The sequence below is a fragment of the Sitophilus oryzae genome, unplaced genomic scaffold (genome assembly GCF_002938485.1).
Source record: "Sitophilus oryzae breed Bouriz unplaced genomic scaffold, Soryzae_2.0 scaffold_1440_pilon_pilon, whole genome shotgun sequence".
Lineage (NCBI taxonomy): Eukaryota > Metazoa > Arthropoda > Insecta > Coleoptera > Curculionidae > Sitophilus > Sitophilus oryzae.
The window spans coordinates 343,822-369,765 of NW_022146105.1; the positions used below are offsets into that span (position 1 = coordinate 343,822).

Sequence of the window (25,944 nt, forward strand, 5' to 3'; positions counted from 1 at the left end):
GTTGCAATTTATATCAATTTTAGGCAACCCAACATTCACAGATTGAGATTTTTAGGTTGTCTATATGTTTAATTTTTTGTTGGGTTTGCGAGAAATAAGAGAAGCAATTTATATCAGCGAATTTTGTATTTGTTTTTATCCAATTCCAGGATTTTTTTGTTTGTGATATATGGTGAGAATTTGTATCGATACTTTCCAACTTCCAACCCTAGTAGAGTTCATGTAGAGTTGTCAAAACTTTACCAGCCAAGACAACCTTCAATTAAAAGGAGTGTATGTCAATTTATTTTTTGGATAAACTTCATAAATCTCGTATTAAAAGTGGGTTAAGTAACGTAGTTAATTCCCGCTGTAGTTTAAAATTTCCGATCATACTATCATCTAAGATCCAGAATCGTTTAAAAAAATGGATTTGAACTTCTCAGCTTTCCAAGAGCCCAGAGGGGTAATGAGAATACTTCATTTTGTAAGTACTGTTCCTTTTTTATAGGGTTTATATTCATAATAAATACCAATATTGATCTTTATCAAATACTTATTCCCAACTATTGATAAAGTTTACTAATAAGAGATCACGGTAGATCACTTTATTATTTATGTTTTAGGTATTTTCAATTTGTGCATTCGCAACAATTGTTGACTATACAGGCTATATCACTCTCTTATGTGATAAAAATTCACAAATAGAATTTTCATATCCATTCAGTATAAGTGTAGCTAAATCTGTAAATAATAATAATAGCTGCACAGTTTCCATATCTAATGATTTTTCGTCTGATGCAAAATTTTTCGTCGCCACAGGAGTGCTAGCCATGCTTTATTCCATAGCTATTATATTAGTCTATGCTAAAATGGATGAGGCTTATAAGGCAAATAAAAAGTATCCGCTTTACGTAAGTTATAGACCGCAGCATTAAATGGAATAACTTTAAAGCTTATAGTTTTAGATATAGTGTATTTTGAGACACTGCTAAAGTTTAGTTTAATTTTTAGGACTTTTTAATAACAGTATTTTTGGCAGTTCTTTGGTTATCTAGTAGTGCAGCTTGGGCTAATGGATTATCAGGGTTAAAGTCAGCAACTAGCAATCCTTCTTTTAGTACCCCCGACTGTTGTAAAATTGTTACTAGCAGTTATTCAACACTTAACATCTCTGTGGTAAGAAATATGATTTTTTAGAGGTGTATGTATATTATGTTACGTTATTTAAAAGATTCAAACACATTTAATGTTTCTCTGTAGATTTTTGGATTTTTGAATTTTTTCCTTTGGGCTGCTGATCTATGGTTCTTGTACAAAGAGACTGAATGGTTCCAAGGTGCCCAAGTTCAATCCTCTGGTGGAGTTTAGAATTGTTGCTAAAATTTCCTGCAGCCATAAATACTTCTAACTGTAATTACCTGTATTTAACATTATTTTTACCATTTTTTTATACCTTACACCAGTTTGATTTCTACTTATTTATCCATACTTACATAGTTAAGATATGTACAAAGCATGAGAGAGAGTCTGTAGTTTCACACAAAATAATATACTTAATATGTAATAAAGTGATCCCTATATCTACCTGTTAATTCTTGATGAGTGTGTATTAATAAAATATAGTGTACTGTTGTATCTCCTAAATAACAAAGTAAATTATTATGATATATAAAAAATACTATTAGTATGACTACTGCCACTTGTGAAAATTAGCGTATTGTAAATGACACTGTTTTTGGTAGTGTTAATTCTTAACGAGATGGTGTTATTTTGTCATTATTCTCTTTTAAATAGATGTATTAAACACTGAATATTTTATTTCATTACTTTTCAGAACATCTATTCCAAAACCGCTCTAGCCCTTTGAACTTATTGATCCATAAGTTTGTGTTCAATAAAATGACTCTGGCAACCAGTAAATCATATGTTTTAGAATTTAAATTTTTACTCTCTAAAATCGTATTACAAGGGTATTAGATAATGGAAAGAACAATAAAGGAACAAATATTTGAATGAAAATTTTTAGCCATATTTTTATTTTAAGGCACATATGTATTTGAAAGTTGTAAATATTTTTTAAACTTTGTTCAAATCCTGGAAACGTGTGATTGAAAAGAAAAAAGTCAAACGAAATATAATTTGTTTTGTTCATTTATATTATAATAATTATATATAATCTTTGGAATAATATAATTTCCAGAGACAGAATAATTTTATGACTAGCTCTACTCTTATTTTAAAATTTAAATTTGTATTCATTTTCTTAACCAAAATAATATGCAATATATTAAATATAAAAATAAATACCTCATCAACATATATTTATCAACATTATTATATATATTTCTATTTATGATTTTCATATCACATGTGCATTTAAAAGTTTCAGATTTTTTAAAGTTTAATTTTAAAATATTTTACAGCGCTCTGGAAATCTAAATACATATGTAACCGAAAATAAAAAAAATAAGCGATATATAACTTGTTTAGATTATTTTATCAGATATAATATATATAAGTTTTATATGTAATCTGATGAATAATAACTTCAATGTGTGGACAGAATAATTTTTATTGTGCACTCTACTCTCATTTTAAAATTTAAATTTGTATTTATTTGTAAACAAAATGTGTATACAAAATGTATATTATTAAGCCCTAAATAATATGCAAATATTTCTATTTATTGTTTTCGTGTCACATATGCATTCAAAAGTTTCAGATAATTTTAAAGTTTTTAATTTTAAAATATACAACGCTCTAAATTTGTGAAAAAAAAGCGCAATATTTAACTTATAATAAAGTTTCATATATAATCTGCTGAATAATAATATCAAGTGGCAGCTAAAATAATAATATGTTGAACTCTTTAAGTACTAATTATAGCAGTTATTATAATAGTTTTTTGCGCAGATGTAAGTAAATCGCAACGGAATATTCATATTTTTGAGTGAGATTCAAATGTAGATGTATTTTTTCGGTCCTGCTTCTGTACGAAATCCTGCTTCTGTATGAAAATTTGAATTGATCGGCAAATAAATGGCGTAGCGGGAAGGTATAACACGCAATACAGCCCTTAATCAACCCCGTGCAGTCAAACTCCAGATTTTGCTCAAGAAACAACGAACGATTCCCGAACATGGCTCAGTCAACAATCGTTTTTAACATAGAGTGTTTGTGCATTTTTGTCATCGCCTGCTCGACGGCCAAAGAATACATCGTCGATATACCGAACCAAGGAAGAATTCGAGGCGAAGAAGTTTCCAAGTTTCGCATCCAGAAAATAATCGCCTACTATGGGATTCCTTACGCTCAGGCCCCCGTAGGTCCCTTAAGATTCGCTCCTCCAGTTACTAGTCCTTTGCCAAGTTGGGACTATATCAAAAACGATACGGACTTCCAAGCTTCTTGTTTACAAGGAAAGGAAGATTATAAAGAATCGGAGTTGCCCTTCTTACAACTATTAACTGACGTACAATTACCTTCGAATATAAGTGAAGACTGTTTATACTTAAACATTTTTGTTCCTAATGGTAAGTTCCTAATGTTAGATTTTTGAAAATGCACTGCACACTTTCCTAGATGAACCACCCTGTATATATATGTACAAGTATTTTTAAATTAGATAAATCTATGTGCAATCGAAATTTACAAAATCTTTTTTTATTAAATAAATTGGAAATTTCTCGTTTTAAATAGATGATTATTAGTAGCTGCATGGGTATTTAAAGAAGAATTGAAATGAGTTTTTTAACCCTATATCTAGTCTTGCAAATACGAATATTCTATTTAAACTGGTAACTTTAGAATGAAATACAGACAGAAAGCTGGATATGTTTTTCAAAAGGAGTACATCAAGATAAAATGAGTTTCTTGACGTATAAAATCCTGCTTTCTATGACATTTATTTGCACAAGAAGAAGTATGGTGTGTGTGGTTGTGTTTTTTTTAAAGCAAGAATAGATTCTATTGCATGAACATTGTAAAATATAAGTTTACGGCACCGGATACGACTGTAAGGTTTGCGTGCTTGGCTATCATTAAACGGCCTTCACGAATGTATCAGGCAGCTTAAAAGCACCCACAATTCCTACTGTTTTTATTTTCTTTCAATTTTTCTAATAGATTTTGAACGGTAATTAAAATCTTAACGAACCCATAATTTTTTATTTCTAATTTTTTCGCACTTAATTATTTTAAGTATAGTTATCACCTGTTGATCAGACTTTAATAAAAAAATTTAACAGTAAACAATACCTAAAGGTGCGTTCATACCGGCTGCGCCGCTCCGCGCCGCGCAAATAATTTTTTTAACATATACTTTTGTGCGCGCTAAAAAAATACACTTCAAAAGTACATGCTAAAAAATGTTTTGCGAGGCACAGCGCGGAGCGGCGCAGCCGGTGTGAACGCACCATAAGATATTAAAAAGTATTTCGGCTTTAGCATTTTTTGTCTCCTTCTACACCCATATAACACAACACAATCCTATAGATATCTTGAGGATATCTACCAAGGATATAGTAAATATCTTAGGGATATCCAAAAACTAGAGGAGGATATTTATGGGATATCCAGATGGGACAAAAAAAGTCATCTTCAAGACATCCCTAGGCAAGCCTTTTACGATTATTTGGGTTATTTATAGGATAATACAAGGATGATGTTGGGAGCATTATATTATATGGACTATATATATAATTTTAGGACATTATATGAGGACTGTTATTTGGACAATACTTTCTTCATCCTTAGTTTATAGTAAAAGCGCTTTTCAACAAATTTTCACCTATAATTTTGTCACAAATTTTCATTGTGAGACCCTTAGTCGTTCGTCGTTTTTCGACATTAGTTGAGGTTAGGATAGAATTTCTGCTAGAACAAGGCTAGAACTATGAGTATAAGAAAAACTAAGTCAAACTCAACCAGTTTTATTAGTTTCAGTCATGTTTAAGCCCATTCAATATCGACAAACGACCGAATTCACCTGGAATTTCACTAAATCAAAGAACTGAATAATACACGATGCAAAAACAAACAACTGTCGAGATGGATTGTGGGAAATTTTTTGCGCGGGCGTTTTAAATTCTCTATATTACTGGGAGTGGCCAAGCTTATAAATATCCAGATTATCCAGAAGATACCAACAGGATATTTTGTTGCCTTGACGTAATATATATCTATCTGTATGGTATATTGCATTTTATGTAATATAAAAGTAGTACATTATTTATTTTTCCTAAATATCTAGACGATATTGTTAGGATATTTTATTATCATGAGCATGTTTGGATATCTCAGCTGGATGTACATTAGATATACGACAGAGATATTTTAACATATACTTTTGTGCGCGCTAAAAAAATACACTTCAAAAGTACATGCTAAAAAATGTTTTGCGAGGCACAGCGCGGAGCGGCGCAGCCGGTGTGAACGCACCATAAGATATTAAAAAGTATTTCGGCTTTAGCATTTTTTGTCTCCTTCTACAGGGTCCGGCAGTAGTGCGTCGGGAAACTGTAGGTCATATATGGTCCTATAATAAAAAAACAGACCTAAAGTATATATGTATTAGAATGTATTTCAGGAAAATATTATAATTTTTAACTTCTACAGAGTGGCTCAAAATAGTGTGAGTGGATCAGGATGACTTTTTTTTAAATAGAACAACTCAACAACCCTGTATATTATTGCATTTTTGGCTTCCTTTCAGATCACTTTACATAATCCTAAGATATTATTAAATATGTTTTGATCGTCTCAGAAACATCAACAAATAAAAAATATATTTTTTTCAGCCTTTATTAAAACATTTATTGAAAATTCAAGATTTGTCCTGAAATCAAAAACTATACTATAGGTATTTACTAAAGTTGGTCTGTACTTTGCTGTCAATATCGTAATCTTAAACCATACAGGGTGTTCAAAATTCTATAAAAAACTGTCTAAAATATAAAATAATTTTTCCTTCTTAGATGGAAAATTAAAAAATGAACATTTTTTGTATTTAAAGTATTTAAAAATTTTTAGCGGTTTCCCAAATATTCGCGTTTTTATTACACATATGGCTTTATTAACGATAAAATACCAGAAAAAAATAATTAGATGGCTTTGATAAAAAATTCCTGTTGAAAGCCCCATATGCAATATAATATTAAGAATATCCGCAAAACCGTTAAAAATTTTGAAATATTTTCAATACAAAAAATGATCGTTTTTTAATTCTTGATCTAACAAAGGGAATAATATACTAGGTACAGTGTTCCATTTAAAAAAAGCGAAGAAAATTTATTTATTTATTAATATCTCTTAAACTATCAAAACATATGTTTAATAATATTTTACGATTATGTAAAGTGATCAGAAAGGAAGCCAAATATGCAGAGAGTTAAAAATTAAAACAAATATGCAATAATATACAGGGTGTTCCATTTAAAAAAAATATTCGCGATCCGCTCACACCTTTTTGAGCCACCCTATAGAAGTTAAAATATTTTCCTGAAATACATTCTAATACATACTTTAGGCCTGCACTTAAACAACATTTGTGAGTTTTTTTTATTATACCCGACGCACTATTGCCGGACCCTGTACAAAATAATAAAAAAGAAATACTGACCACATAAACATCGATTCATTAGGGCGCAATTTAAATATTCCCCCTACAGCGTGACCTTAGACTTAATTTTTCAAGATTTTTTTACGGGCAGTAGTAAAGTTATGTTGCGTGCAGAGTCGTTCAAGACTATTTTCAGATTAGTCACCTTCAAGTGAACTGATTAGTTTTATAGCCGTGCATTATGGAATGCGACATTTCTAAATTGGTTTTCTTTTTAATAAAACTAGGTGATTACTCGGTGTACCGTAACTATTTTAAAATACATTAGTGTTTTTATCTGAACGTCATATTTGCGAAGCAAATTGAGATTTTTTACTTCAATAATTAGGAAAATTCTCCTTGTCACCATTAAATTGTTCTGTAGTAAAACGTATATACACTGTGATCAAATAGTTTTATGATCAGAAGGCCAGAAGGTTTTAGTTTAGAAGGTTTCAGTTAGTTATATTCTATGGTTTAGACGATCGATCGTAGGAAAATAATTCCCGATATTTTATTAATTAAATATTGAGAGACTGGCACATTCGCCATTTAATCAAAAAAAATAGTTTTTGTTTAATTACTAATAAATTTTAATTTTATAATGTTATAAAATATCTCTGGCTTTAGATAGCATAATAGAGAGACTTATTATAATAATTTCTTTATTCGTTTCACGTTTCAGTTTCTCCTCCACCACCTCAGGGATTTGCAACAATCATATGGATACATCCAGGAAACTTTACAACTGGTATGCCATCGATATGGAATCCACACACTTTAGTATATAGGCAGAGAGTTATAGTGGTTACTTTCGCCTGGAGATTGAACATCATGGGTTTCTTCACGACTATGGATGGCGAAGCGGCAGGAAACTATGGGCTAATGGACCAGCAAGCCGCAATGCAGTGGGTTAAGAGTAACATCAAGCTCTTTGGTGGGAACGAAAATAATATTTGTCTCATGGGATATGGTACTGGGGCAATTAGTATTGGGATACATATGGTCAATTCGGAATCCAAGTAAAAAACACAGAATTGTATTAATATTTTTTTGATTTAATTTATTTTTATTCTTTTGAAGAGCGCTGTTTCATAAGGCAATCGTAATGAGTGGTAACATGTTTCAACCATCCGCTGTAAGATCTCCTGAAGAAGATAAACCAGTTATAGACAGACTGGCTAAAGATTTCGGTTGTATCCGGAAGCCTACATCACTATTCATTGATTGTCTTCGACGTGTAGACGGAAATCTTTTGGTACAACAAACTTCAAATGTCAACTGGAGACCACTACTGGATAAAGACTTAAGTAATTCAACTTTACCTTTTCTGCCAGAACCCATAAAGGATTTCTTTGACAGGGACGAGTATGTTAAGATTCCAGTGCTAACTGGCTATACCAACATGGAACAGGCTTTGGAACTGGACGATATAGAGAATTCAACTATACACTATACACCTGAAACCTTTAAACAGTTATTAACAGATTTAGTGAGCGGAGACATTCCAAATATAAACAGCAGCGAGACAGGCTGTGACTATAATTACGAACATATTATAGATTCTGTCTTGTTTTTTTATACACCGACAACGCCGAACTATAACGCCGAAATATTTCGGAAAACCGCTGTTGAGTTTATGCTCGAAAAAACTTACGGTTCCTCAACGATCTTTTTAGCTTCCAAATTGACCAGAGACAATCAACCTACCTACGTATACAGGTTCGACATGAAACCAAGTACCAAGGCTGTGGTAAAGAATATCCCTAACTGGGTAAGCGTGCCCCATTTGTTTGACCTCATCTATGTGTGGGGAGTACCGTACTGGAGACAAGATCAGGATTGGGATTATAGAGATAAAAGAATATCGGATACCATAATGTCGTTTTGGACGAACTTTGCCAAGTATTCAAATCCCACTCAGGGTACTTCTTATCCTATAAAATGGGAGGCTTATACTATCGAAAGACCCGGGTTATTGATTATTGATAATAGTTTCAACATGAGTTCTTCCGGAAATCTCAATTATAAAGCGTTTACGTTTTGGAACGAATATTATCCGAAAGTTTTAAGTGTATCTACTGAATGTTGTGGTTTGTCTGGCGGCAATACATACAATTTTACTTATATACTCATAATATTAGTTATCATTCTTCCAATATTATTGTAATATACATTTTAAGTGCATTAATTCTTCCAATAGGATAGCATACACTTCTTTATATTAAGTATATTCAATAGGAACAGCTTACTGTAGTTTTATTTCTACCATTTTATAATATAAAAGCACAAAAACTACGTTAATTGCATATACGTTTTCGTTCTTCGCATCAAGTGGTACGATTCAAATATTTAAATGTGGCGGGAAAAACTTCCTTGTAAAACGATATAAAAAGACTAGTCTCAACTCTTTGATCATATATTATCATTTACTATTTAAAATACAAATTATAAAATGCTTACCGCTTTGTAAATTTGTATTGCTATTTTAAATAATTTAGTTTAAAAACTCATCCACATCTGATATACAATTAATTATCTCTATGATTCCACTTTACTTCCATAAAAGAAAGAGAAATACAAGAAAGCTTCCACCACAGATTACACAAATATATATACCCCTCTTTTTTACATTTTTTCATTTCTCTAGTAAATAGAAATGGGGTTATGAAGTGTATTTTGATTTTTCATTTCTTTAAAATTATGTTTTTTTGTAAATTATGACAATGGAAAGAAAAATTAAACTTAAAACACTAAATAATTATATTACATGCAAAATTTGCAGGGGGTACTTAATAGATGCAACTACAGTTACGGAATGTTTACATACTTGTAGGTAAAATACTCTTGTGTTGTTCTAGAAACTTTACTAGGTTTGTTTTAGTCTGCAAGAGTTGTTTAGTAAAGCACCTAGAAGAAAACAATACTTGTCCAACATGTAAAATTGTGATACATCAATCACATCCACTTCAATATATTAGCTTTGATCGAACGATGCAAGATATTGTTTATAAATTAGTCCCAGAATTACAAAAAAGTACGTCTAATGTATACCCAGATTTATATAGAAATTTTACCGTTTTATTTTAGCTGAGTGCGATAAAGAGAAAGAGTTTTATCGTATAAGAGGACTTCAGAATCCAAAAGATATTCCATTAGCAAATGGAGAGTCAAATGGGGAACACGACGCTGATCCTCATGCAGAGGCTGATTACCATAGACAAGATGAACAAGTTAATGTTTGCTTAGAATGTATTAGTTCGAATCTTAAAACACTTAAAAGACGCTTCATTAGATGTTCGGCACAGGCAACTATATTACATTTGAAAAAGTTTGTGGCAATGAAAGTTTTGAATGGCATGGAAAAGTATCGGGATATTGATATTTTATGTAATGATGAATTGTTAGGCAAAGACCATACTTTAAAATTTGTGTATGTTACTCGGTGGAGATTTCAAAATCCCCCATTAACTCTACAATATCGACCAAGAATAGATATATAAGTTTTATAAAATTCGAGAGACCATAGGTACTATTTATTGAAGTATATTTTTTTACTTTTGTCTAAAAGAATATTAAGTACTAAATACTCAAAAATTGTAAAAAATATATTTTTTTACATAACGATGTATATAATATTTTAATTATAATATTTCATCAGGTAATTTGCAATAATTAGATTCATTAAATAAAGCAGTATTTTTCAAATAAGATATGCTTTGCATATTGCAATTTACTTAGATGCGTGATATTTTTTTGTCAAATTTATAATCATCAAATAAACCGACAATTCTAAAGATGTATATAATGCTTATTATTTTGAATATGTAAAAATTTTGGAACATTTCATCTAATTGTATATTGATGTTTTATTTTACACTTGTGAATTTTTTCACCAGCATATACATATATGATTTTACTGTACGAACTGCCCTTTATTTTGTTTTATTTTTCATTATAAATGAATACATATTTTATGCATAGACAATATTAATTTTACACTCTAAACTTGAATAATACATATACATATGTTGACAATATATATATATATATATAAGCTTTTTATTTCATCATATTTCGTCCCACAACATAGCAATCATGTAGATATAAAATATCTAAAAAAGAGGGAAGGTTTCAAAAAAATATCTTGAAGATAAATTAATTATACAAAAATATAGTACATCATTAAGTAATTAATAGTATAGCCAGATCATAATTTCAATTTGGTTATTTACTACATTTCATAAATCATTTAACTAACGGAATGTTTTATAGAGGGGTAATATTAGTCTTGTTATTTTCTGTAACCAACTGAAGTAAGGTACCACTTGGAGGTTTATCTTGCCCATTAAGCCACTTCAAAAATAATCTAAAACAGAAACAAATTATAAAGGATTAAGTTTTGATTAGAAAGAAATTTATAACATACTCTGCAATAAATTCTAAAGGAGTCCAACTCGAGTGATCTGCTTGGGGCATCCATTTCCTATTCATAGGTGTGTCTAATGTAACTGGTAAAATGGCTACAACTGTAGTATTTTTTGGAACACCACTGTTTTTTCCAGCTAGAGATTTTGTAAGATGATGTACTGCAGATTTGGCTAGGCCGTAACCGATCATATTTGGTGTTGGATCCAGAGCTGCTTTGGCTCCTGTAAGTTGTATAACAGCTCCTTCTTTTAAATACTTAGTTGCTAAAGTTGCTGCTATCAGAGAACTACATACACTTTGTTGCCACATTAGTTGAGCGTTCTTTGCCAAATCTGCAACATTAATTCACAATATAAGAAAAATTACGTAAGTTACAGAATATATACTTTTAGTAGCGTTTCCACCAGCCCATCCACCAGCAACACAAAATATTCCATCTAGTTTTTCTCCATTAAGAGCTTCTCCTACAGCTGAAACAACTGATTCCTCCTTCAAATATGAATGTTTTTTAAAGCGTTGTTAATAGTTCAATAGATAAGGTTGATATACCTGATGTATGAAATCTTCATCTTTCTTTATTACAATGCTACAATGTGCTTCTGGATTCTCAGCTAGATCAATACTTCCAACCCACTATAAATAGGATTTTATTTTCTAATTACAAATAGGTACAGTAAAATATACTCACAAAACTTTTAGCTTTAAATTCTGAAATGCATTTTGATCCTAGAGCCCCACGACCCCCATAAATTAAAACACGTCCCGTATAAGACATTCTAACAAAGTACTGTGCAGCTTTTATTTAAATACTTCTCTATTTATTATTAGTTTATTATCAGGGAGGGCTTTTGAGGCACTTATCTTCAAGCACGAGAAAAAATCAACAAGAAGTCAAAAGTCAATATTTAAATATTTCTATTTAGGCAACCCAATATACAGTCCAGATAAAGAGAGACATCCCCTAAAATTTAAATAATTACAAATTCAGGCAAAGGTTCAGGCTGGTTCAGGTAGACATTTATTTATCCTAAATAGAGATCTAAACATTGATACGAATACATATCAAAGATAAGTACACTTCATATAAATAAAAAACCACATAGAAACAATAATTTACATATTTGGCAAAACATTTCTTCCCAACTTTGGCACTTAAGACAAAGGAACATAAATCTAGTAGCAAAATAAAACTTTTGCGCTCATTTTTATTGGATGTCAAACATATTTGGTTAATTGTGCAAAGAATTCCTGTAAGAATACATGCAGCTGTGTAAAAGTAGGCCTCTCTTCAGGACTCATAGCCCAACAATAGGCCATAACAGCAAATCTAAAACATAATTTTTTACATAATGATCTTTGTATAATCTACAAACTTACAATTCATCTGGACAGTTAATAGGCTGAGCTAGTCTGTAGCCATCTTTTAAGTAAGCTGCCATTTCAAAAGGATCTATTTCGATGTAAGGTTGTTGTGCTAAAGTAGTCAACTCCCATAGCAAAACCCCAAACGACCAAACATCTGATGAAGGCGTGAAAGTTTTGTGTAATAAACTCTCTAAGGCCAACCATTTAACGGGGCGATTTTCATTATCTCCTAAACAATGGTAGTCTGATGGAAAAAGATCTCTTGATAAAGCATTATCAGCAACTTGAATATTCAGCGAATCATCTATACTACAAAAAAGAAAATTTCTTTTTAATACTAAACCATTGAATAAATATTGTTTAAAAAATAGTACTAACACACAATTTCTAGCAGCCAGGTCTTTATGAAGTAAATGCCTTTTATGCAAATACTGCATTGCTTTTATGATTTGCAGAGCCATGTGCACTACTTCTTGAGTTGTTAGTGTGTGGTGCACACCTTCAGATGATACTTTACATTTCTGTAAGAAAATTTTTAGGTTCTTGTAATTGTTAAATGGGTATAGTAAAAATGGAGCAGTATGGTCTTCAATAGACACCCTAAGAATACTTAAAATATTTTTATGGTTTAATGAATACATTGCCATCCCCTCTTGTAGCAACAAAGATATTTGTATTTGACTTGCATGATCCGCAACTGTTTTTATTATAACAGTATCTTCATTTCCTTCTTCATTAGTATAAGATCCCTGGTATATTCTTCCAAATGTTCCTTCTAATATTATACTGCTTAAGCGAATTCTGCATCTAAAAAGTTATTGATTAAATATAAAGTTTTTTCAAAGAGATAGCTATATTTACCTTTGTACTGTAAGGTCTGTTATTCTTTCTTGTAAATCTTTTGATCTTTCATCTAGTAAAGAATAACTAGGCATTCTTCTGAAACTGGCATAAGAAGAAATATTAACACTGTTTCTAGGCAAAGTTGCTAGAAACGTCGTTGTAGTGGTTCCTGGACCTGTGCCACTACTTTTTGCCACTTTATTCTTTTTATCAGTTACATAATAAATTGTTATTAAAACTCCCAGAACCAAAATTAGCAGAACAGCACAACAAACCGCTATGTAAAATACACTAGACGAATCAGCGAATGTCAGAGAATTTTTGGAAGCATAAGGTTTTAAATTTTCATTAATACAAGTTTTCCTTCTTGACAAATGAAGTTTAGTAACATTATTTCCAGGAAAAGTTACGTTGATGTTAATAGATATAAGCACTTCTGCATCAATAGTCTCAGTACATGGTACTGATACTGCAAAAGTTTGAGTTGACGTGGGAACAGATCCAGATGAGGAGATATTTAATTTTGGATATGGTATAGCAGCTCTATTCGATGTTTCAACACTGATTGAATATGGCAGCTAAAAATAATAAATTTAGTTTACGTTGTTGTACTGACAATATACTAAATAACGACCTCTTGACTGTCTGTATTTTTCCATGTAAAATATAATGTGTTTAATTTTGGAGGTAATAAAAGAGTAAAATTCAGGGCATATTCGTTTATGCGATTATCTTGAACGTAGTACAGTTCGGCTTGTAATCCTAAAATGTAAAGCATTTGAAACTGTGTATAGATGTGGTATAGATTTGTTTTTATATATGCATGTAAGTAGTAGGACCCTTAAGTCCTCTCTGTTATGAATACAAATGCAGGTAGAGTAGGAACAAGGTATAGGAAAGTATAAAATAAATAGAATCTATAAATTAAACATCTTCTAACGTTATACTATTTGATGATATTTAAACTCAAATATCTAAGTGCATTAATATTTGTGGCTTAATGGACGGTCCCTTAAGAAATTAGTGAATTTGTTTTTTGACTTATATGCATATACAAATTAAATTTCTTGTATTTTCTAAAACTAGGTTGTTTGTCTACATTACCTAAATGTCTCTGCATTTCCTGAGGACTTAAATATAAATTAAAGGAGGCACTAGAGTTCTTTACATAGTATATTATTTGCACAAATATGAGAAAAATTGATTTTAGATGCTTCATAATGCTACAACACACATTAAAAAACTAGGAAAAATAGGTACATATATTTAGAAAATTAAAACACTGAGATTTCCTATCTTTCTTCACTTTCTGTGTCTACATAATCAACAACATAGATGAACAACAAACCACAGAATATACTAACAAACAACGCCCGCTTCTGTACATGTGCCCCAACTATAGACTTAAAATATAACACAAGCGCGATGGTTCACGAAGTGTAACTCGGGCATAGATCGGATTTAGGTTTATTAGTATTTTCTTAAGAGTCCCATTCCTCGAAATAAAAAATCTTTTCTTATTATTTTGATGATTTTATTAGAAGCTTTTAATATAATTGTCTTAAAATAAATATAAATAAAAATAAATAGTTACAAACAATAAATAATATTTTATATTAAATTATGATGAAATTTCTTTCGTCGCTTCTTCAGTGTCATTTATTTCTGTCGTAGTCTCTTCCGTTTTCTCCTGATCACTCTGATCGTTATTCTTCTTCAGTTCATTCTCTGCATCTTCGCTGGTTTTCGCTAATATGGCATTTTGTTCCACATTGGTTGATGTTGAAGCTATACCAAGGGCGGCATTCAAATCGGAAGCAGCAATGGCACAACCCTCTTGGTCCGTCTTCAAGAAGAACGTTCTGTTGATCTTGAACTGATCTAGGACTCCATAAGCTTTTTGAAGTGTTGTCACGTCTGGTATACGTTCTCTAGTCATTAACCAAGCACTTTCTGGAACAAGCAAAACAAAAGAATTATCTCACCTATATGTTATCTGATAAAACTGAAATATTAGATAGACCGTTATATATTCATAAAAAAATGACTTACGGGTATTGACAGGTCCAAGACCATTGCAACTCCAAATTACAGCATAATTGTCGTAGTCTGTATCTAATACTGTAAGGGTGGACGTTGTGGAAGGGGTTGTTTCGTATTTCACTACCATTTTGCCCTCGGATTTGTGCCCTGGCATGTCCACATTCCCAGCTATTATTCTTTTAACTCCGGTGCTGAAAATAATATTGAAATTATTCATTTATCCGGTAAATAAAACGACTGGAACTTACAATCTGTTCGTGACTTCATTGGAGACGTAAATCTTTCCATTGGGAGCGACGGCATAATCGGTCACAACACATCTCGAGGCTACTTCAGAAAATTGGAAATAACGCTCAGCTTCATACCATTTTCCCATGAAACGGTCAATATCGAAATGTGTCATAGGTAAATAGTCTGGACAAAAGCCCAAACTTGGTATTTGCGCTATTGTTAAGCATGGCAAGAATGCAAGGAAGTAAACGGTTTGCATGTTTATCTGTTTTTGAGCATTCGTTCCTTCTTGCTCCGTTTATATACTGAAGTACCGGTTTGCTTGTGACACAGTTAAGTGGGATGGTTAACAAGAATGTTAGAAAATTTATGTCTCATCCTCAACTTATTATTTAGTAACAAAATTAATTTTCTTCTTTAATCATATTCTTTACTATTATATTAGGTATATTCATTTGATTCAAAGTACATTATTTTATAAACGCGCGCTTCTCATAGCGGCGCTAGTTATTAATAAACATGCAGCAATGCATTTTTAAAATTACTGTAATTTTAGTTAAATCCCTTGTCCAGTAAGGACCAAAATATTATTATAAAAGGACAACATAATAATATAATATAAACTGCGAACTTAAGAAGGACTGTGGACTGAGAGAGACCAAAAAGGCAATGCCCTTGAATGACCTAAAGTTATAATGTAATGGTTCTAAACTGTTTGTATTTGAAAACTGGAGGAAAAACGGTGTGTGCTACTTTTTAAATAAGATATACCCATAAAGATGCTAATGAGTTAGTATCTATTTATTAATTCTCTCTACCGTTAAACTTGTTAGATGGATAAGTACTATACATGATTCCATCAATTAAAAATCTATCCCACTATGTATTTTAAGTTGCCTAAAATACAATACTTTATAAAGTTTAAGACAAGTTTAAGATAAAGTTGCTTTATATTTCTTCTGTGGAGAGAATATATGACAGATGACAGATCTTTCTGTCTACAGATGACAGATGACAGAGAAGTGACAGGTGGATATTGATATCTATTTTGCTAATTTGTAGTACAATCACGTAAAAAATCTAATTTTAAGTAAATTGATTACTAGTTCTTTTATTTAGTTCTAATAGTTTAATACTCAAAGAAATGTCTGATGGAAATACGACAGATGCAATGCCGAGTCCTCCAAGGGACCAAAATAATCAGTATCAAAATAAATCAGAAAACATAAAACACAGGAGCAGTTTTCGTTCGAATAAAGGCGTTTTTGACGAGGAAAGTTTCCCAAAACCTCCACCGTCACAACGTAAGGCGTTTTAGATAATACCATGCAGTATCCACATAAATTTCTTATTTATTTTCAGAGGTGACAGTCATTAATGTACAAAATTCTAAAGTGGTTCATATTGGCACTGTTAATAACTATAATATGTGCCAGAGCAATAAGAACAAAGGAACCCCAAAGGTTGAACCAACGGAAAGTATTAATGCACTAAGAAAAAGTAAAAATCCGGTAACCGAAGACGATATTTTATTCTTGTCTGATCATATGAACTCAAAATGGGTAACCCTTGCAAGGCATTTTAAATACTCACAGGGCAAGATTGAACAATTTGGATATAAAAGAACCGACTTAAAAGAAGTATTAAATATTTCTCCTTATTTTGTTTATATGTAATTTAGTTATTTTATAGATAATTTATCAGTTCTTGCTGGATTGGATTCGAAACAATGGTACTAAAAAAGCCACTGTAGGAGTTTTGGCTGAAGCACTATGGCAATGTGATCAACAAGAAGCCTTAAACATATGGTCACAACAATACTCAAGTTAAATTGTGTTTTGTTTTCCTTATGAATGCTTTTTGTATACTGTATAGTAGTTTTAATGGAAAAAATTAATTTTGTCATTTATATAAAAGCATATTTTTGATACCTTTCAATTGAATACATTGGAAAAGATTTGGAGATAAAGAATTAGAATATTTTTGGGCAGTGTATATTAAATTCAAACTTAAGTATTTGCATAAAAAATTGCATTTTCATTGCAATTCATTAGACAAATAAAATTGTGCCTATAAACATATAGTTATATAAAGGTTATATATTTTATGTTATAAACTAGTTTTAATACTGTAGATATAGTAATTTTAAAAATATTGTATTAAGAGCTTAGACATCATTAAGAAAATATTTAATGTTGTCAGTTGTAAAAAAGGATATTTTTGATAAGTTTGGAAATCTTAAGAAAAAGAACTAGTATATTTTTAGATACTGTATATTACTTTAGTATCTCTATAAAAAATTGCATTTTCTTTGGAATTCATTAGATACAAAAAAATATTTGTCTATAAATATATAAAATCTGTATTATAAATTTGCTATTCATTTATATATCAAACAGTAATATGTTTTCTTATTTTTTTATTAGATAATTACCATTTTTGTTGTAAGTTTTTACTCTGTTCATAGTATAAGAAAACATATGTTTTCTGATTGATTTATAAAGAGACAATCATACATTCCTTATTTTAATTTTAAATTGTGTTTGCATTCTAATACAATTGATAAAAACATTGATGTAGTAGTAAGTACAGTAACTACAAAGGCAGTGATTGTCCATTTTAAAAATAAAGGTTGTGTGTAATAAATATAATTGTTTCTACAGGGAAATATCTCAAATTAGTAATATAAAATTTAACACACATAATACCATTCAGGCTTGAACAGATAACTTCTTGTTCAGTATAAGTGGTTCAAATTTTGAATATTCCTCATTAATAACTGATTTGTCCAAATTGGCATTTAACACAAGAACTTCTGCTGGTAGTTCAAAAATGGTTTTGTGGTATAGCCAGTCTTCATGTATTTGGTGTAAAGCTTGAAGGTAGTCCAAAGACACAGTCTTCTCTTCCTCTCTATTCCTCTTAATCATACGGTCATAAACCGTTTGTGGATCAGTTCTGAGGTAAACTAAATGAGGGAATTAACAATGCTAAAGGAAAATTAATGATTTTCTTACCAATTAAGTCAACTTTTAGATCTGTATTTTCTTTGATCCACTGGAAATGCTTATCTATAACAGCAGCTGCAGCATGGGAAATTAAATTATCTTGTTTCATTTTCTCCACAAAACAAATGCTTAAATTATAAACCATAATAAGTATTTATAAAGCAGAAAATATGTTAGTTCTTACCGAGCACTATAAATTGACCTCTCCATCAGCTTAACTGGACAGGCGGTTTTTCTCAAATGCTGTTGCAGCATTGTGAGTTGAACATAGGACTGAAACGTAAAGCTCCACTTCTTTATATCTTCGTAAAGCAGGCCCAAAAGATTATGTCCCTTGCAATTTCGCCACATATCGATAGGTTCAGCCAACACACAAACATCCTCGAATTTATTAAAATGATTTAAAAACGTTGTTTTGCCACTACCGATATTTCCCTCAACGAGAACAGTAAAGGGACGTGAGTTTGGTTCTATTTGGGACATCTTTATAGAAGAAGCTATTTACTTAATACTATCTAAAACGAACAGAACACAACGAACCGGGAAGGATACAACTGGAATACATTTTCCCGCGGTTTTAAAATTTGGAGGTTGGATTGTTAAAACGGTTATGCCAAACTCTACACTCCATAGCTAAAAGTAGCGTCAAGGGACAGTCACTAATAACAGTGAACTGTAAGCAGGGTAATCACCTATAACGTAATAATAACTTTCTTTAATAGAGAGCGCGCAGTATATTACCCCGCCGTTGATGCCCATTTTAAAAGTTCGCGAGTTTTGTCAAATTGTTCCTAAAATCAAACTCTGTTATTAAGAGTTAATTTATAATATTCAGTTTTTTGCAGTCATCTTTCTCCAGTAGATCTTTTATAATTCAAATTAGATATTGAAAAAAAATATATTGGATTAGTTATTTAAGAGAATCGGATTAAAAAAATTATGAGGGTTAAAAAAAATCGTTAAAAAGGATCTGAAAGATATATCTAGTAACGATTAGTCTGATTAGTCCTTAAGGCAACATATTACGTGTTCAATTGTTAGTAAAAGTAACATTCATGAATGATGCCGTCACAAATTTGTCTACTGGAATTTCCATCGGTAAAAATGAAAGAGGTATTATTATGTTACCTTTTGATATACATATATTTTCTAAACGGACATGGACATCTTAATCTCCCAATAAAAACAGTAGCGTAACAAACAGTCGAGAAAGACATATTAAATTTCTCAGATTTTTTTTCTCAGATCTAATTTGACAGATACAATTAAAGGCTCAAAAACATGTTAAAACATCCAAATTTGGAGGAATCAATGATCACAGTTTGACTGTGATATGACACAGTAAAAACAGGGTATTAGGGTTTTATAAAGTCTATGTACGACACTGAATAATGATGTAACGACTAACTTTTAATACGTCAGTCTTATTACATCAGATAGCGCCTTAGTTCATAGCAAATTGGATAGTTTATTATACCTAGCTTATAAAATTATAAATCAAACATTAAATAGAGATAAAATATCCTAGTTTATATGTATTATTTTATAAAAGCGAAACAAGACAACAACACTTTAGCATTAAAAACACCGATGTAGACATTAGAATTGTCGAAGGATGTGAAAAGTAAAGAGCAGCTGCCACTGATTTGTTTTTGTGAGTCAAGATTAAGTAACTGATATTATTAATAACAATTAACTAATAAAAAGAAACAAAGAAAGGAAAAAAATCCTTATTATTTTCGTCTTATATCCGCCATGATACTGACTATGGTCCAAATACAAGACCAAATATTCACTTTCTTCGATCTCTTTCTGGGATTTTCGATCATAATTCCTAAAAAAAAAGCGCGCGTCCGTGATGTAACTTGGGCGGAAATTTTTAAATTAAATATTAATTAAAAGGGATTTCCAATTTTCAGAGCGCTAAGGGCATCGCAGATGTGATACAGAATCGTTACAAAATTACCCGGACATTATAATGATATTTTGCAAGTCACTTTAGATCTCATTCTCACGAAAATATATCAAAATTTGTTTTAAAACGTTAGCTGTTTCTTGTTGGGGAGACATATGGAAATTTGCATGATTTTAGTATAAAAATGTTCTATCATATAAAAAATGTGTCTCCTAGTAGTGCAATCAGCCTCAGAGAAACTGGTTGATGGAGAAACTGGATCAGAGAAACTGGTTGAAGAAACCCTATGGCCATAGTCGTATTCTCGGAAAGGTTGGAAGGGGGTAATTACCGCGATCTTAAAGATCTATTGTGTTCCCCTTTCTTGAGTTGTTATAACTCATCATACATATATACAGTCCATAACTCATCATACATGGTGATCTTCCTATTGTAGGTGGGAACAGAGTATTTCCCACAGGGTACCTCCTACGACGAATTCTTCCACGATTGGGGTTTAGCCCTCCGTGCTTTTCACAGTCCAGGAGCTTGTCTCCGGCTGACGTACCCTTGAGGTATCACGTGCACTAGGGTTTCCGGAACCGGAGCCGTTTTTCGGAACCGAGAATTTGGGTACCGCGCCTCTAAAAAACCGGGATTTCCCGTTTTTTTCGGTACGTTCGGTACTGGCTAATTTTTTGTACAATGATATGGCACATTTCGTCAATCAGCAAGCAAGGGATGGTTTTCAAAAATAAAGTCGATAGAAATATGCGTTTTTTAATGAAAATAATTATTAAATAATTAGTCAAAAAAATGCAAATTCCTATAAAAACAACATAAAATATAACTAATATATTGAGCGACATTGTACTTATAATAATCAAATAATATATCTAAACTATATCAATAATTGTTAATAAACATTATAGGAACTTCAAAAGAACTTCAGAAGTAAGAACAAAAAGTGATAACATCACTATTTATTTAGAAGAGTTTGATTTCGACCTCTAGAAAGTATCAATAAACTTTCGCATGTAATAAAAAATATATTTTTTTAATTACTGCTAACGAGTAAAAAAAAATCGGTACCGAAAGTACCGAAAGAACCGGGAATTTTTATTTCTTGTCCCGGTTCTTTGATGGCTCAAAAGAACCGGAAAGTCATGATCTTTCGAGACCGGGATTTCCCGGTTCTAAAGCCTAATCAACACAAATGAACACAAGTGAAGGAAAAACGAAAAAATTTAGGAAACCTAAAATTTACATCAAACAACATAAACCAACTTATAAATAAATTTGAAAAAAAGACATTTTCAATTAAAAATTCAAATGCCGATAAAAACAACATAAAATATAACTAATATATTGAGCAACATTATACTTAATAATAAAATGACATATCTAAACTTCAATAATTGTTAATAAACATTATAGGAACTTCAAAAGAACTTCAGATGTAAGAACAATAAGAGATAACATCACTATTTATTTATAAGAGTTTGATTTCGACCGCCAGAAAGTATCAATGAACTGTCGCATGTAACAAAAAATAATTTTTAATTACATTTTATTAACGAGTAAAAAAAATAACCGGTAATTTTTATTTCGAGTCCCGGTTCTTTGATGTCTCAAAAGAACCGAGAATTCCCGGTACTTTCGGTACCGGGATTTCCCGGTTCTGAACCCTAACGAGCACCCACTGTCCGTCATACATGACCTCAGACAGTAGAGGGTGCCTGGTAGGACGGACAGGGTAGTCCCATCAGGTATCATCTTGGAATCTTGGTGCAATTCCATGGCCACGATACTACAGCCAGGGAGAAGACAGTGAGATATTCCTTAGTCCCAGCTAAAGTGCCAGAGGGGATCCCCCCTAGCACCTGACTAGGAGCTTCCCCACCAACGACAAGGTCTCGCATCTCCTAGAGGAAGTTTCTCGGAACATTCTCGGAAGATTATAAGGGATATAATTTACATTACCGTCACATTATGTGATGCCTGAAACCAAATTTTCAAGACAGATTTTTTCAACCAAATAAAAATCTGATTTGAAATACTCTCTCTCTCTCTATCTATCTATCTACATCTCCCTCTTCTTTGCAGTGCACACTTTCTATAATTTATTGTGGCATTCCTTAAAGTTTTTTGTATTTGTTTTGAAACACTCTGTATATTATTGAATATCATCTTATGTAATTCGCCTATACAATGTTACGAACATCAACATTCAATCCAGGAATCCTGGCGATATTAAAATCAAAGTAAAATAATTCAATACATCAACATGGATTATTAATCATTGGCGTAGATCTAGGAAAAACAGTACACGCACAAGTTTTAAATTTGTGTTTTACGTTGGTGTATTACTCACCTCTTAACAATTCGGTTTAACACTATTATATTCCAGATGTCCAAAGAAAATAATATCGGAAATCGAACAAATATCCATTTCGCCCATTTTAAATCCACCTCGCGTCGGTCAGCACATTTACCTATTTGCTATGCCAATTTAGTTTTGAAAAAGGAAAACTTTTTGTTATCAATTTAGAGGTGATATACTTAGCGTTTCTGAAATTCGGGTGCCCCTGGGGGTTAACAAGTTGGTATAGTAGTCTACAACCTTCTAATATGGAGTTGTTTTGTGTTCCATCCACTCTGCTACTATAAGATTAGAATAGATTCTTCGAAGTGACTATCGACCTGTTCCAATGTGGCCTTTCCAGATTTATTCTGGTTCTCTTTTGATCCTTAGACCCACTACAGCTTTGAAGCTCTAGAGGGATTACTAGTGGCTGCTACTGAAAAAAAAAACAATAGTTGATCAAGGTATATCGATGTAGTATTTAGAATGTATGGGCGGAAAGTTATTCACCGCGACCTTATAGATCAATTGTGTCCCTCTTTCTTGAGTTATAACGCGTTATAACTCATCACACAGTCTCAGGGCTTTGACAAAAGCCAATGTCTGAGACGGTTTTACAGAGATTAGTTCTCCATCTCCGATGTCATTGGTACCAAATTTCATGGCACGAATGGCTGTCGTCTCGACACACTCAGTGATGAGGTTTTCTGGTGTTTAGCCATTTTCCCCACAAAATCTGCATTCGCCGTTGTTTTTTAACTTCGATCTACTGAGGTGTTCGTTGAGATTAAAATTAAACCTCTTGTGACAATCCATAGAGTGTTCTTACTTGAATCAAGGAAAATCTTTGATTTTTCTCGGTCGTAAGTTCTGAGAAGGTATATAGCTAGTAAAGAATAAAGTTAAGAAGGGACCTCGCCAAGACAAGTTGAAGCCAATATAATAAAACAATATACAACAATCTAACGGATAAACATCGATCAAAACAGAAAACTAATGGAATCTGAACAAAAAAAACAAAAAATATGATAGACAAAATATCATGTGAATGTGAGAAATTTTATATTGGTGAAACATCTAGATCTTTGAATGTTCGAATTAAAACACATAAAGATTATTTAAAAAAGAAAGATTTTGGTAAATCTAAGATTTGTAAACATTCATGGAGCACAGGGCACAGAGAAGATTTTTAACAATGCAAAAAAATATTGAAAGAACCCATACACAGAAACTAGAAACTAAAAGAGACTGTTTTGATCCAATCAAATATAAATAAATGTATTGCTCAGGTATCAGTAGATTATTTATCAAGTTTTTTGAGCAAAATAAATTATAAATTTGAGAAACCCCGTATTAAACGCGCTATACAAAACGAGACTTTTCGGCTTAAGAGAATTAAGCGTTTTTTTTCGAGGTATTCGCGTTAACCTGTCCACTAAATAAAATGGAAATTATGTTTTAAATGGAAGAAATAGGGTGACACATCACATGCAACTAACTCCTTGCAGGGAACGCGGACCCTAAAATTGATTCCCAGAAACCGTTTTAGGTTTGTTACTTTAGCTCGAACCTGTGTGACTCACTCCGATCCTAGTCCAATGACTTTAGATGAAATTCAATAAAGGAACAAAAAGAAAATAGAGATCATTTGATATAAAATTTAAATCCTTGTGGAGAAGCCGATAGTTTCTACCCCTTCCTACCACTTTATGTCGTACTGCTTAGAGTGCTTAGGTCACACATGGTCTGCAATACTTGACTTCATTCTTCTGTGTCGATTTAGCGGCTTATGCCTTACTATTAGGATTCTCACTATAACCAGCGATAACGTACCGTCGCCGTCACGTCGAGCCAGCGTCTCGAAAGAAAGCATGAAGTAAATGGGAGCGATGGCGATGTTTACGGGTAGTGTGAATATCATAAGTGAATATATGTTCATTGCTGGCCATTTAAGAATATTTACCGTGGTGGCCGGCAGCTAGCCGGCGGCGGCGTCTCGACGTGACGGTGGCGGGACGTTATAGTGAAAATCGCGCCTAAGGCTAAAAACAGTGGCGCGACGTCGCGTCCAAAACAAACCTGTGAAGATAAGCACGCGTGAACATAGTAAAGCGATCTGCTCGCTGCTCTACTATGATTTAGCACCTCGAGGCTCCATCGACGCGATATCGCGTTGCTTGCTCGCCGCTCTCCTCGTCGCGCCACTATGTTTTTAGCCTAACCCGCTAAATCATCGACACAGAACAATGAGAAGTCAAGTATTGCAGACCATGTGTGACCTAAGCAGTACGACATAAAGTGGTAGAAACTATCGGGTTCTCCACAAGGATTTAAATTTTATATCAAATGATGAAATTTTTTTGTTTTAAATTATACGGTGAACAGGTAACACATTCTAAAAAGTTTTCTAAAATATACAGGAATAATTAATACGTGCAGTTCTAGTAAATGAAACTTTACCGTTTTATTTAATTGATCTCATCTACCAGTCTAATTTGTAATAAAGCAAAAATTTAAAAATAACATGGTATGTTTTCGTAAAAATTTCAAAATGTTTCGAGATAGTCAAAACAAAAACAAAATAAAATGGCGCTTGTTGTACTCTTGCTCATGTTTTAATGTTTCCAGTCTTTCATTTTTATTATAAAATTTCTCAGAGTCATTCCAAATTTAAAAAAACAGTTTTGTTGCAATTCACCTGATCTTTTCTAATGTTCCTTTCAAATATGGAATGGTCAGAAACTTCCTCGGGCTTTTTTGTTTTGAAAAAGTCTAAACTAATTGGTCTATCGGGCTATCCAGCGCTTTTATATTAAATGAATTAAATTAGGCAGCTAGCGAGCAGCGTGAAGCTTGTAATAATAATTTTCGATAGTTTTCAAATGAAGTGTGTGTGCCAGGGAAAGTAAGGTCTTCGGTCAATAACATTTTTTTTCGTAGCAGAGCCATTACATCACCCATAAAAATACTATACCGAAAATCCTCTATCGTTAGTTCCTATTTTACTATTTTTTTTATCCTTTAGTGCAAGATATCATTATTTAGCATTTCGCCACTGACACAAAAAAATAAAAGAAATATAGTATTCAGAACTTATGACCGAGAAAAATCAAACATTCTCCTTGATTTAAGCAAGGACAATCTTCGGATTGTCACGGGGTTTCTAAAAAGACACTGCCTCCTC

General features: G+C 32.1%; 8 protein-coding genes across 13 annotated transcripts; 4 read left to right on the forward strand and 4 right to left on the reverse strand.

The window, feature by feature from the left end:
* Positions 1–44: 44 nt before the first annotated feature.
* Positions 45–1,571, forward strand: LOC115876623 (synaptophysin-like protein 2). The gene is made up of 4 exons (XM_030892467.1): positions 45–466; positions 606–893; positions 994–1,158; positions 1,243–1,571. Exons 1-4 carry the CDS (start codon positions 407–409, stop codon positions 1,348–1,350), a joined length of 621 nt encoding a protein of 206 aa, XP_030748327.1. The 5' UTR covers positions 45–406; the 3' UTR covers positions 1,351–1,571.
* A 69-nt stretch (positions 1,572–1,640) lies between these two features.
* LOC115876621 (acetylcholinesterase-like) lies at positions 1,641–8,829 on the forward strand. Of its 4 annotated transcripts, none has more exons than XM_030892463.1 (3): positions 1,641–3,515; positions 7,266–7,602; positions 7,664–8,829. In XM_030892463.1, exons 1-3 carry the CDS (start codon positions 3,122–3,124, stop codon positions 8,748–8,750), a joined length of 1,818 nt encoding a protein of 605 aa, XP_030748323.1. In that variant the 5' UTR covers positions 1,641–3,121; the 3' UTR covers positions 8,751–8,829. The 4 variants fall into 4 exon arrangements, with proteins under 4 accessions (XP_030748323.1, XP_030748324.1, XP_030748325.1 ...); XM_030892464.1 differs by lacking the exon at positions 1,641–3,515 and adding an exon at positions 6,554–6,828; XM_030892465.1 differs by lacking the exon at positions 1,641–3,515 and adding an exon at positions 6,839–7,038.
* Positions 8,830–9,218: 389 nt separating this feature from the next.
* On the forward strand, positions 9,219–10,629 carry LOC115876627 (polycomb group RING finger protein 3). The gene is made up of 3 exons (XM_030892474.1): positions 9,219–9,412; positions 9,465–9,617; positions 9,671–10,629. The coding sequence occupies exons 1-3, from the start codon at positions 9,301–9,303 to the stop codon at positions 10,081–10,083; spliced, it is 678 nt and encodes a 225-aa protein (XP_030748334.1). The 5' UTR covers positions 9,219–9,300; the 3' UTR covers positions 10,084–10,629.
* On the reverse strand, positions 10,608–11,882 carry LOC115876626 (dihydropteridine reductase-like). 2 transcript variants are annotated; one of them, XM_030892473.1, is made up of 6 exons: positions 11,700–11,882; positions 11,561–11,644; positions 11,398–11,500; positions 11,010–11,343; positions 10,842–10,949; positions 10,608–10,695 (listed from the first exon to the last, which is right to left on the reverse strand). In XM_030892473.1, the coding sequence occupies exons 1-5, from the start codon at positions 11,784–11,786 to the stop codon at positions 10,850–10,852; spliced, it is 708 nt and encodes a 235-aa protein (XP_030748333.1). In that variant the 5' UTR covers positions 11,787–11,882; the 3' UTR covers positions 10,608–10,695; positions 10,842–10,849. The 2 variants fall into 2 exon arrangements, with proteins under 2 accessions (XP_030748333.1, XP_030748332.1); XM_030892472.1 differs by having other exon boundaries at positions 10,608–10,949.
* A 27-nt stretch (positions 11,883–11,909) lies between these two features.
* LOC115876624 (tyrosine-protein kinase Dnt-like) lies at positions 11,910–14,638 on the reverse strand. 2 transcript variants are annotated; one of them, XR_004049174.1, is made up of 7 exons: positions 14,324–14,638; positions 13,854–13,981; positions 13,238–13,797; positions 12,755–13,183; positions 12,389–12,685; positions 12,129–12,338; positions 11,910–11,972 (listed from the first exon to the last, which is right to left on the reverse strand). XR_004049174.1 is itself a non-coding variant. In XM_030892468.1 (6 exons), exons 1-6 carry the CDS (start codon positions 14,436–14,438, stop codon positions 12,227–12,229), a joined length of 1,641 nt encoding a protein of 546 aa, XP_030748328.1. In that variant the 5' UTR covers positions 14,439–14,638; the 3' UTR covers positions 11,914–12,226. The 2 variants fall into 2 exon arrangements, 1 of the variants encoding a protein (XP_030748328.1); XM_030892468.1 differs by having other exon boundaries at positions 11,914–12,338.
* Positions 14,639–14,733: 95 nt separating this feature from the next.
* Positions 14,734–15,786, reverse strand: LOC115876625 (apolipoprotein D-like). The gene is made up of 3 exons (XM_030892469.1): positions 15,511–15,786; positions 15,272–15,453; positions 14,734–15,172 (listed from the first exon to the last, which is right to left on the reverse strand). The coding sequence occupies exons 1-3, from the start codon at positions 15,750–15,752 to the stop codon at positions 14,841–14,843; spliced, it is 756 nt and encodes a 251-aa protein (XP_030748329.1). The 5' UTR covers positions 15,753–15,786; the 3' UTR covers positions 14,734–14,840.
* A 680-nt stretch (positions 15,787–16,466) lies between these two features.
* Positions 16,467–18,135, forward strand: LOC115876629 (protein immune deficiency). The gene is made up of 3 exons (XM_030892476.1): positions 16,467–16,797; positions 16,856–17,133; positions 17,186–18,135. Exons 1-3 carry the CDS (start codon positions 16,638–16,640, stop codon positions 17,321–17,323), a joined length of 576 nt encoding a protein of 191 aa, XP_030748336.1. The 5' UTR covers positions 16,467–16,637; the 3' UTR covers positions 17,324–18,135.
* LOC115876628 (deoxynucleoside kinase-like) lies at positions 17,751–19,115 on the reverse strand. Its single transcript, XM_030892475.1, has 3 exons — positions 18,686–19,115; positions 18,511–18,629; positions 17,751–18,461 (listed from the first exon to the last, which is right to left on the reverse strand). Exons 1-3 carry the CDS (start codon positions 18,982–18,984, stop codon positions 18,205–18,207), a joined length of 675 nt encoding a protein of 224 aa, XP_030748335.1. The 5' UTR covers positions 18,985–19,115; the 3' UTR covers positions 17,751–18,204.
* Positions 19,116–25,944: the final 6,829 nt, after the last annotated feature.

Excerpts from the sequence above, each read along its gene's own strand:
- LOC115876623 (XM_030892467.1), top strand. The coding sequence starts at position 407 with ATGGATTTGAACTTCTCAGCTTTCCAAGAGCCCAGAGGGGTAATGAGA. Across the intron at positions 467-605 it reads TAATGAGAATACTTCATTTT|GTATTTTCAATTTGTGCATT; the intron begins GTAAGTACTGTT and ends TTTATGTTTTAG. Across the intron at positions 1,159-1,242 it reads CAACACTTAACATCTCTGTG|ATTTTTGGATTTTTGAATTT; the intron begins GTAAGAAATATG and ends GTTTCTCTGTAG.
- LOC115876621 (XM_030892463.1), top strand. The coding sequence starts at position 3,122 with ATGGCTCAGTCAACAATCGTTTTTAACATAGAGTGTTTGTGCATTTTT. Across the intron at positions 3,516-7,265 it reads AAACATTTTTGTTCCTAATG|TTTCTCCTCCACCACCTCAG; the intron begins GTAAGTTCCTAA and ends TTCACGTTTCAG. Across the intron at positions 7,603-7,663 it reads ATGGTCAATTCGGAATCCAA|AGCGCTGTTTCATAAGGCAA; the intron begins GTAAAAAACACA and ends ATTCTTTTGAAG.
- LOC115876628 (XM_030892475.1), bottom strand. The coding sequence starts at position 18,984 with ATGTCCCAAATAGAACCAAACTCACGTCCCTTTACTGTTCTCGTTGAG. Across the intron at positions 18,630-18,685 it reads AGGTCAATTTATAGTGCTCG|CATTTGTTTTGTGGAGAAAA; the intron begins GTAAGAACTAAC and ends TTATAATTTAAG. Across the intron at positions 18,462-18,510 it reads TCTAAAAGTTGACTTAATTG|TTTACCTCAGAACTGATCCA; the intron begins GTAAGAAAATCA and ends TCCCTCATTTAG.
- LOC115876625 (XM_030892469.1), bottom strand. The coding sequence starts at position 15,752 with ATGCAAACCGTTTACTTCCTTGCATTCTTGCCATGCTTAACAATAGCG. Across the intron at positions 15,454-15,510 it reads AATGAAGTCACGAACAGATT|CACCGGAGTTAAAAGAATAA; the intron begins GTAAGTTCCAGT and ends TATTATTTTCAG. Across the intron at positions 15,173-15,271 it reads TCTTGGACCTGTCAATACCC|AAAGTGCTTGGTTAATGACT; the intron begins GTAAGTCATTTT and ends TGCTTGTTCCAG.
- LOC115876626 (XM_030892473.1), bottom strand. The coding sequence starts at position 11,786 with ATGTCTTATACGGGACGTGTTTTAATTTATGGGGGTCGTGGGGCTCTA. Across the intron at positions 11,645-11,699 it reads AATTTAAAGCTAAAAGTTTT|TGGGTTGGAAGTATTGATCT; the intron begins GTGAGTATATTT and ends TCCTATTTATAG. Across the intron at positions 11,501-11,560 it reads ATGAAGATTTCATACATCAG|GAGGAATCAGTTGTTTCAGC; the intron begins GTATATCAACCT and ends TCATATTTGAAG.
- LOC115876624 (XM_030892468.1), bottom strand. The coding sequence starts at position 14,438 with ATGAAGCATCTAAAATCAATTTTTCTCATATTTGTGCAAATAATATAC. Across the intron at positions 13,982-14,323 it reads GGAAATGCAGAGACATTTAG|GATTACAAGCCGAACTGTAC; the intron begins GTAATGTAGACA and ends TTTACATTTTAG. Across the intron at positions 13,798-13,853 it reads AAAATACAGACAGTCAAGAG|CTGCCATATTCAATCAGTGT; the intron begins GTCGTTATTTAG and ends TATTATTTTTAG.
- LOC115876629 (XM_030892476.1), top strand. The coding sequence starts at position 16,638 with ATGTCTGATGGAAATACGACAGATGCAATGCCGAGTCCTCCAAGGGAC. Across the intron at positions 16,798-16,855 it reads AAAACCTCCACCGTCACAAC|AGGTGACAGTCATTAATGTA; the intron begins GTAAGGCGTTTT and ends ATTTATTTTCAG. Across the intron at positions 17,134-17,185 it reads AAAGAACCGACTTAAAAGAA|ATAATTTATCAGTTCTTGCT; the intron begins GTATTAAATATT and ends GTTATTTTATAG.
- LOC115876627 (XM_030892474.1), top strand. The coding sequence starts at position 9,301 with ATGACAATGGAAAGAAAAATTAAACTTAAAACACTAAATAATTATATT. Across the intron at positions 9,413-9,464 it reads TACGGAATGTTTACATACTT|TCTGCAAGAGTTGTTTAGTA; the intron begins GTAGGTAAAATA and ends GGTTTGTTTTAG. Across the intron at positions 9,618-9,670 it reads AGTCCCAGAATTACAAAAAA|CTGAGTGCGATAAAGAGAAA; the intron begins GTACGTCTAATG and ends GTTTTATTTTAG.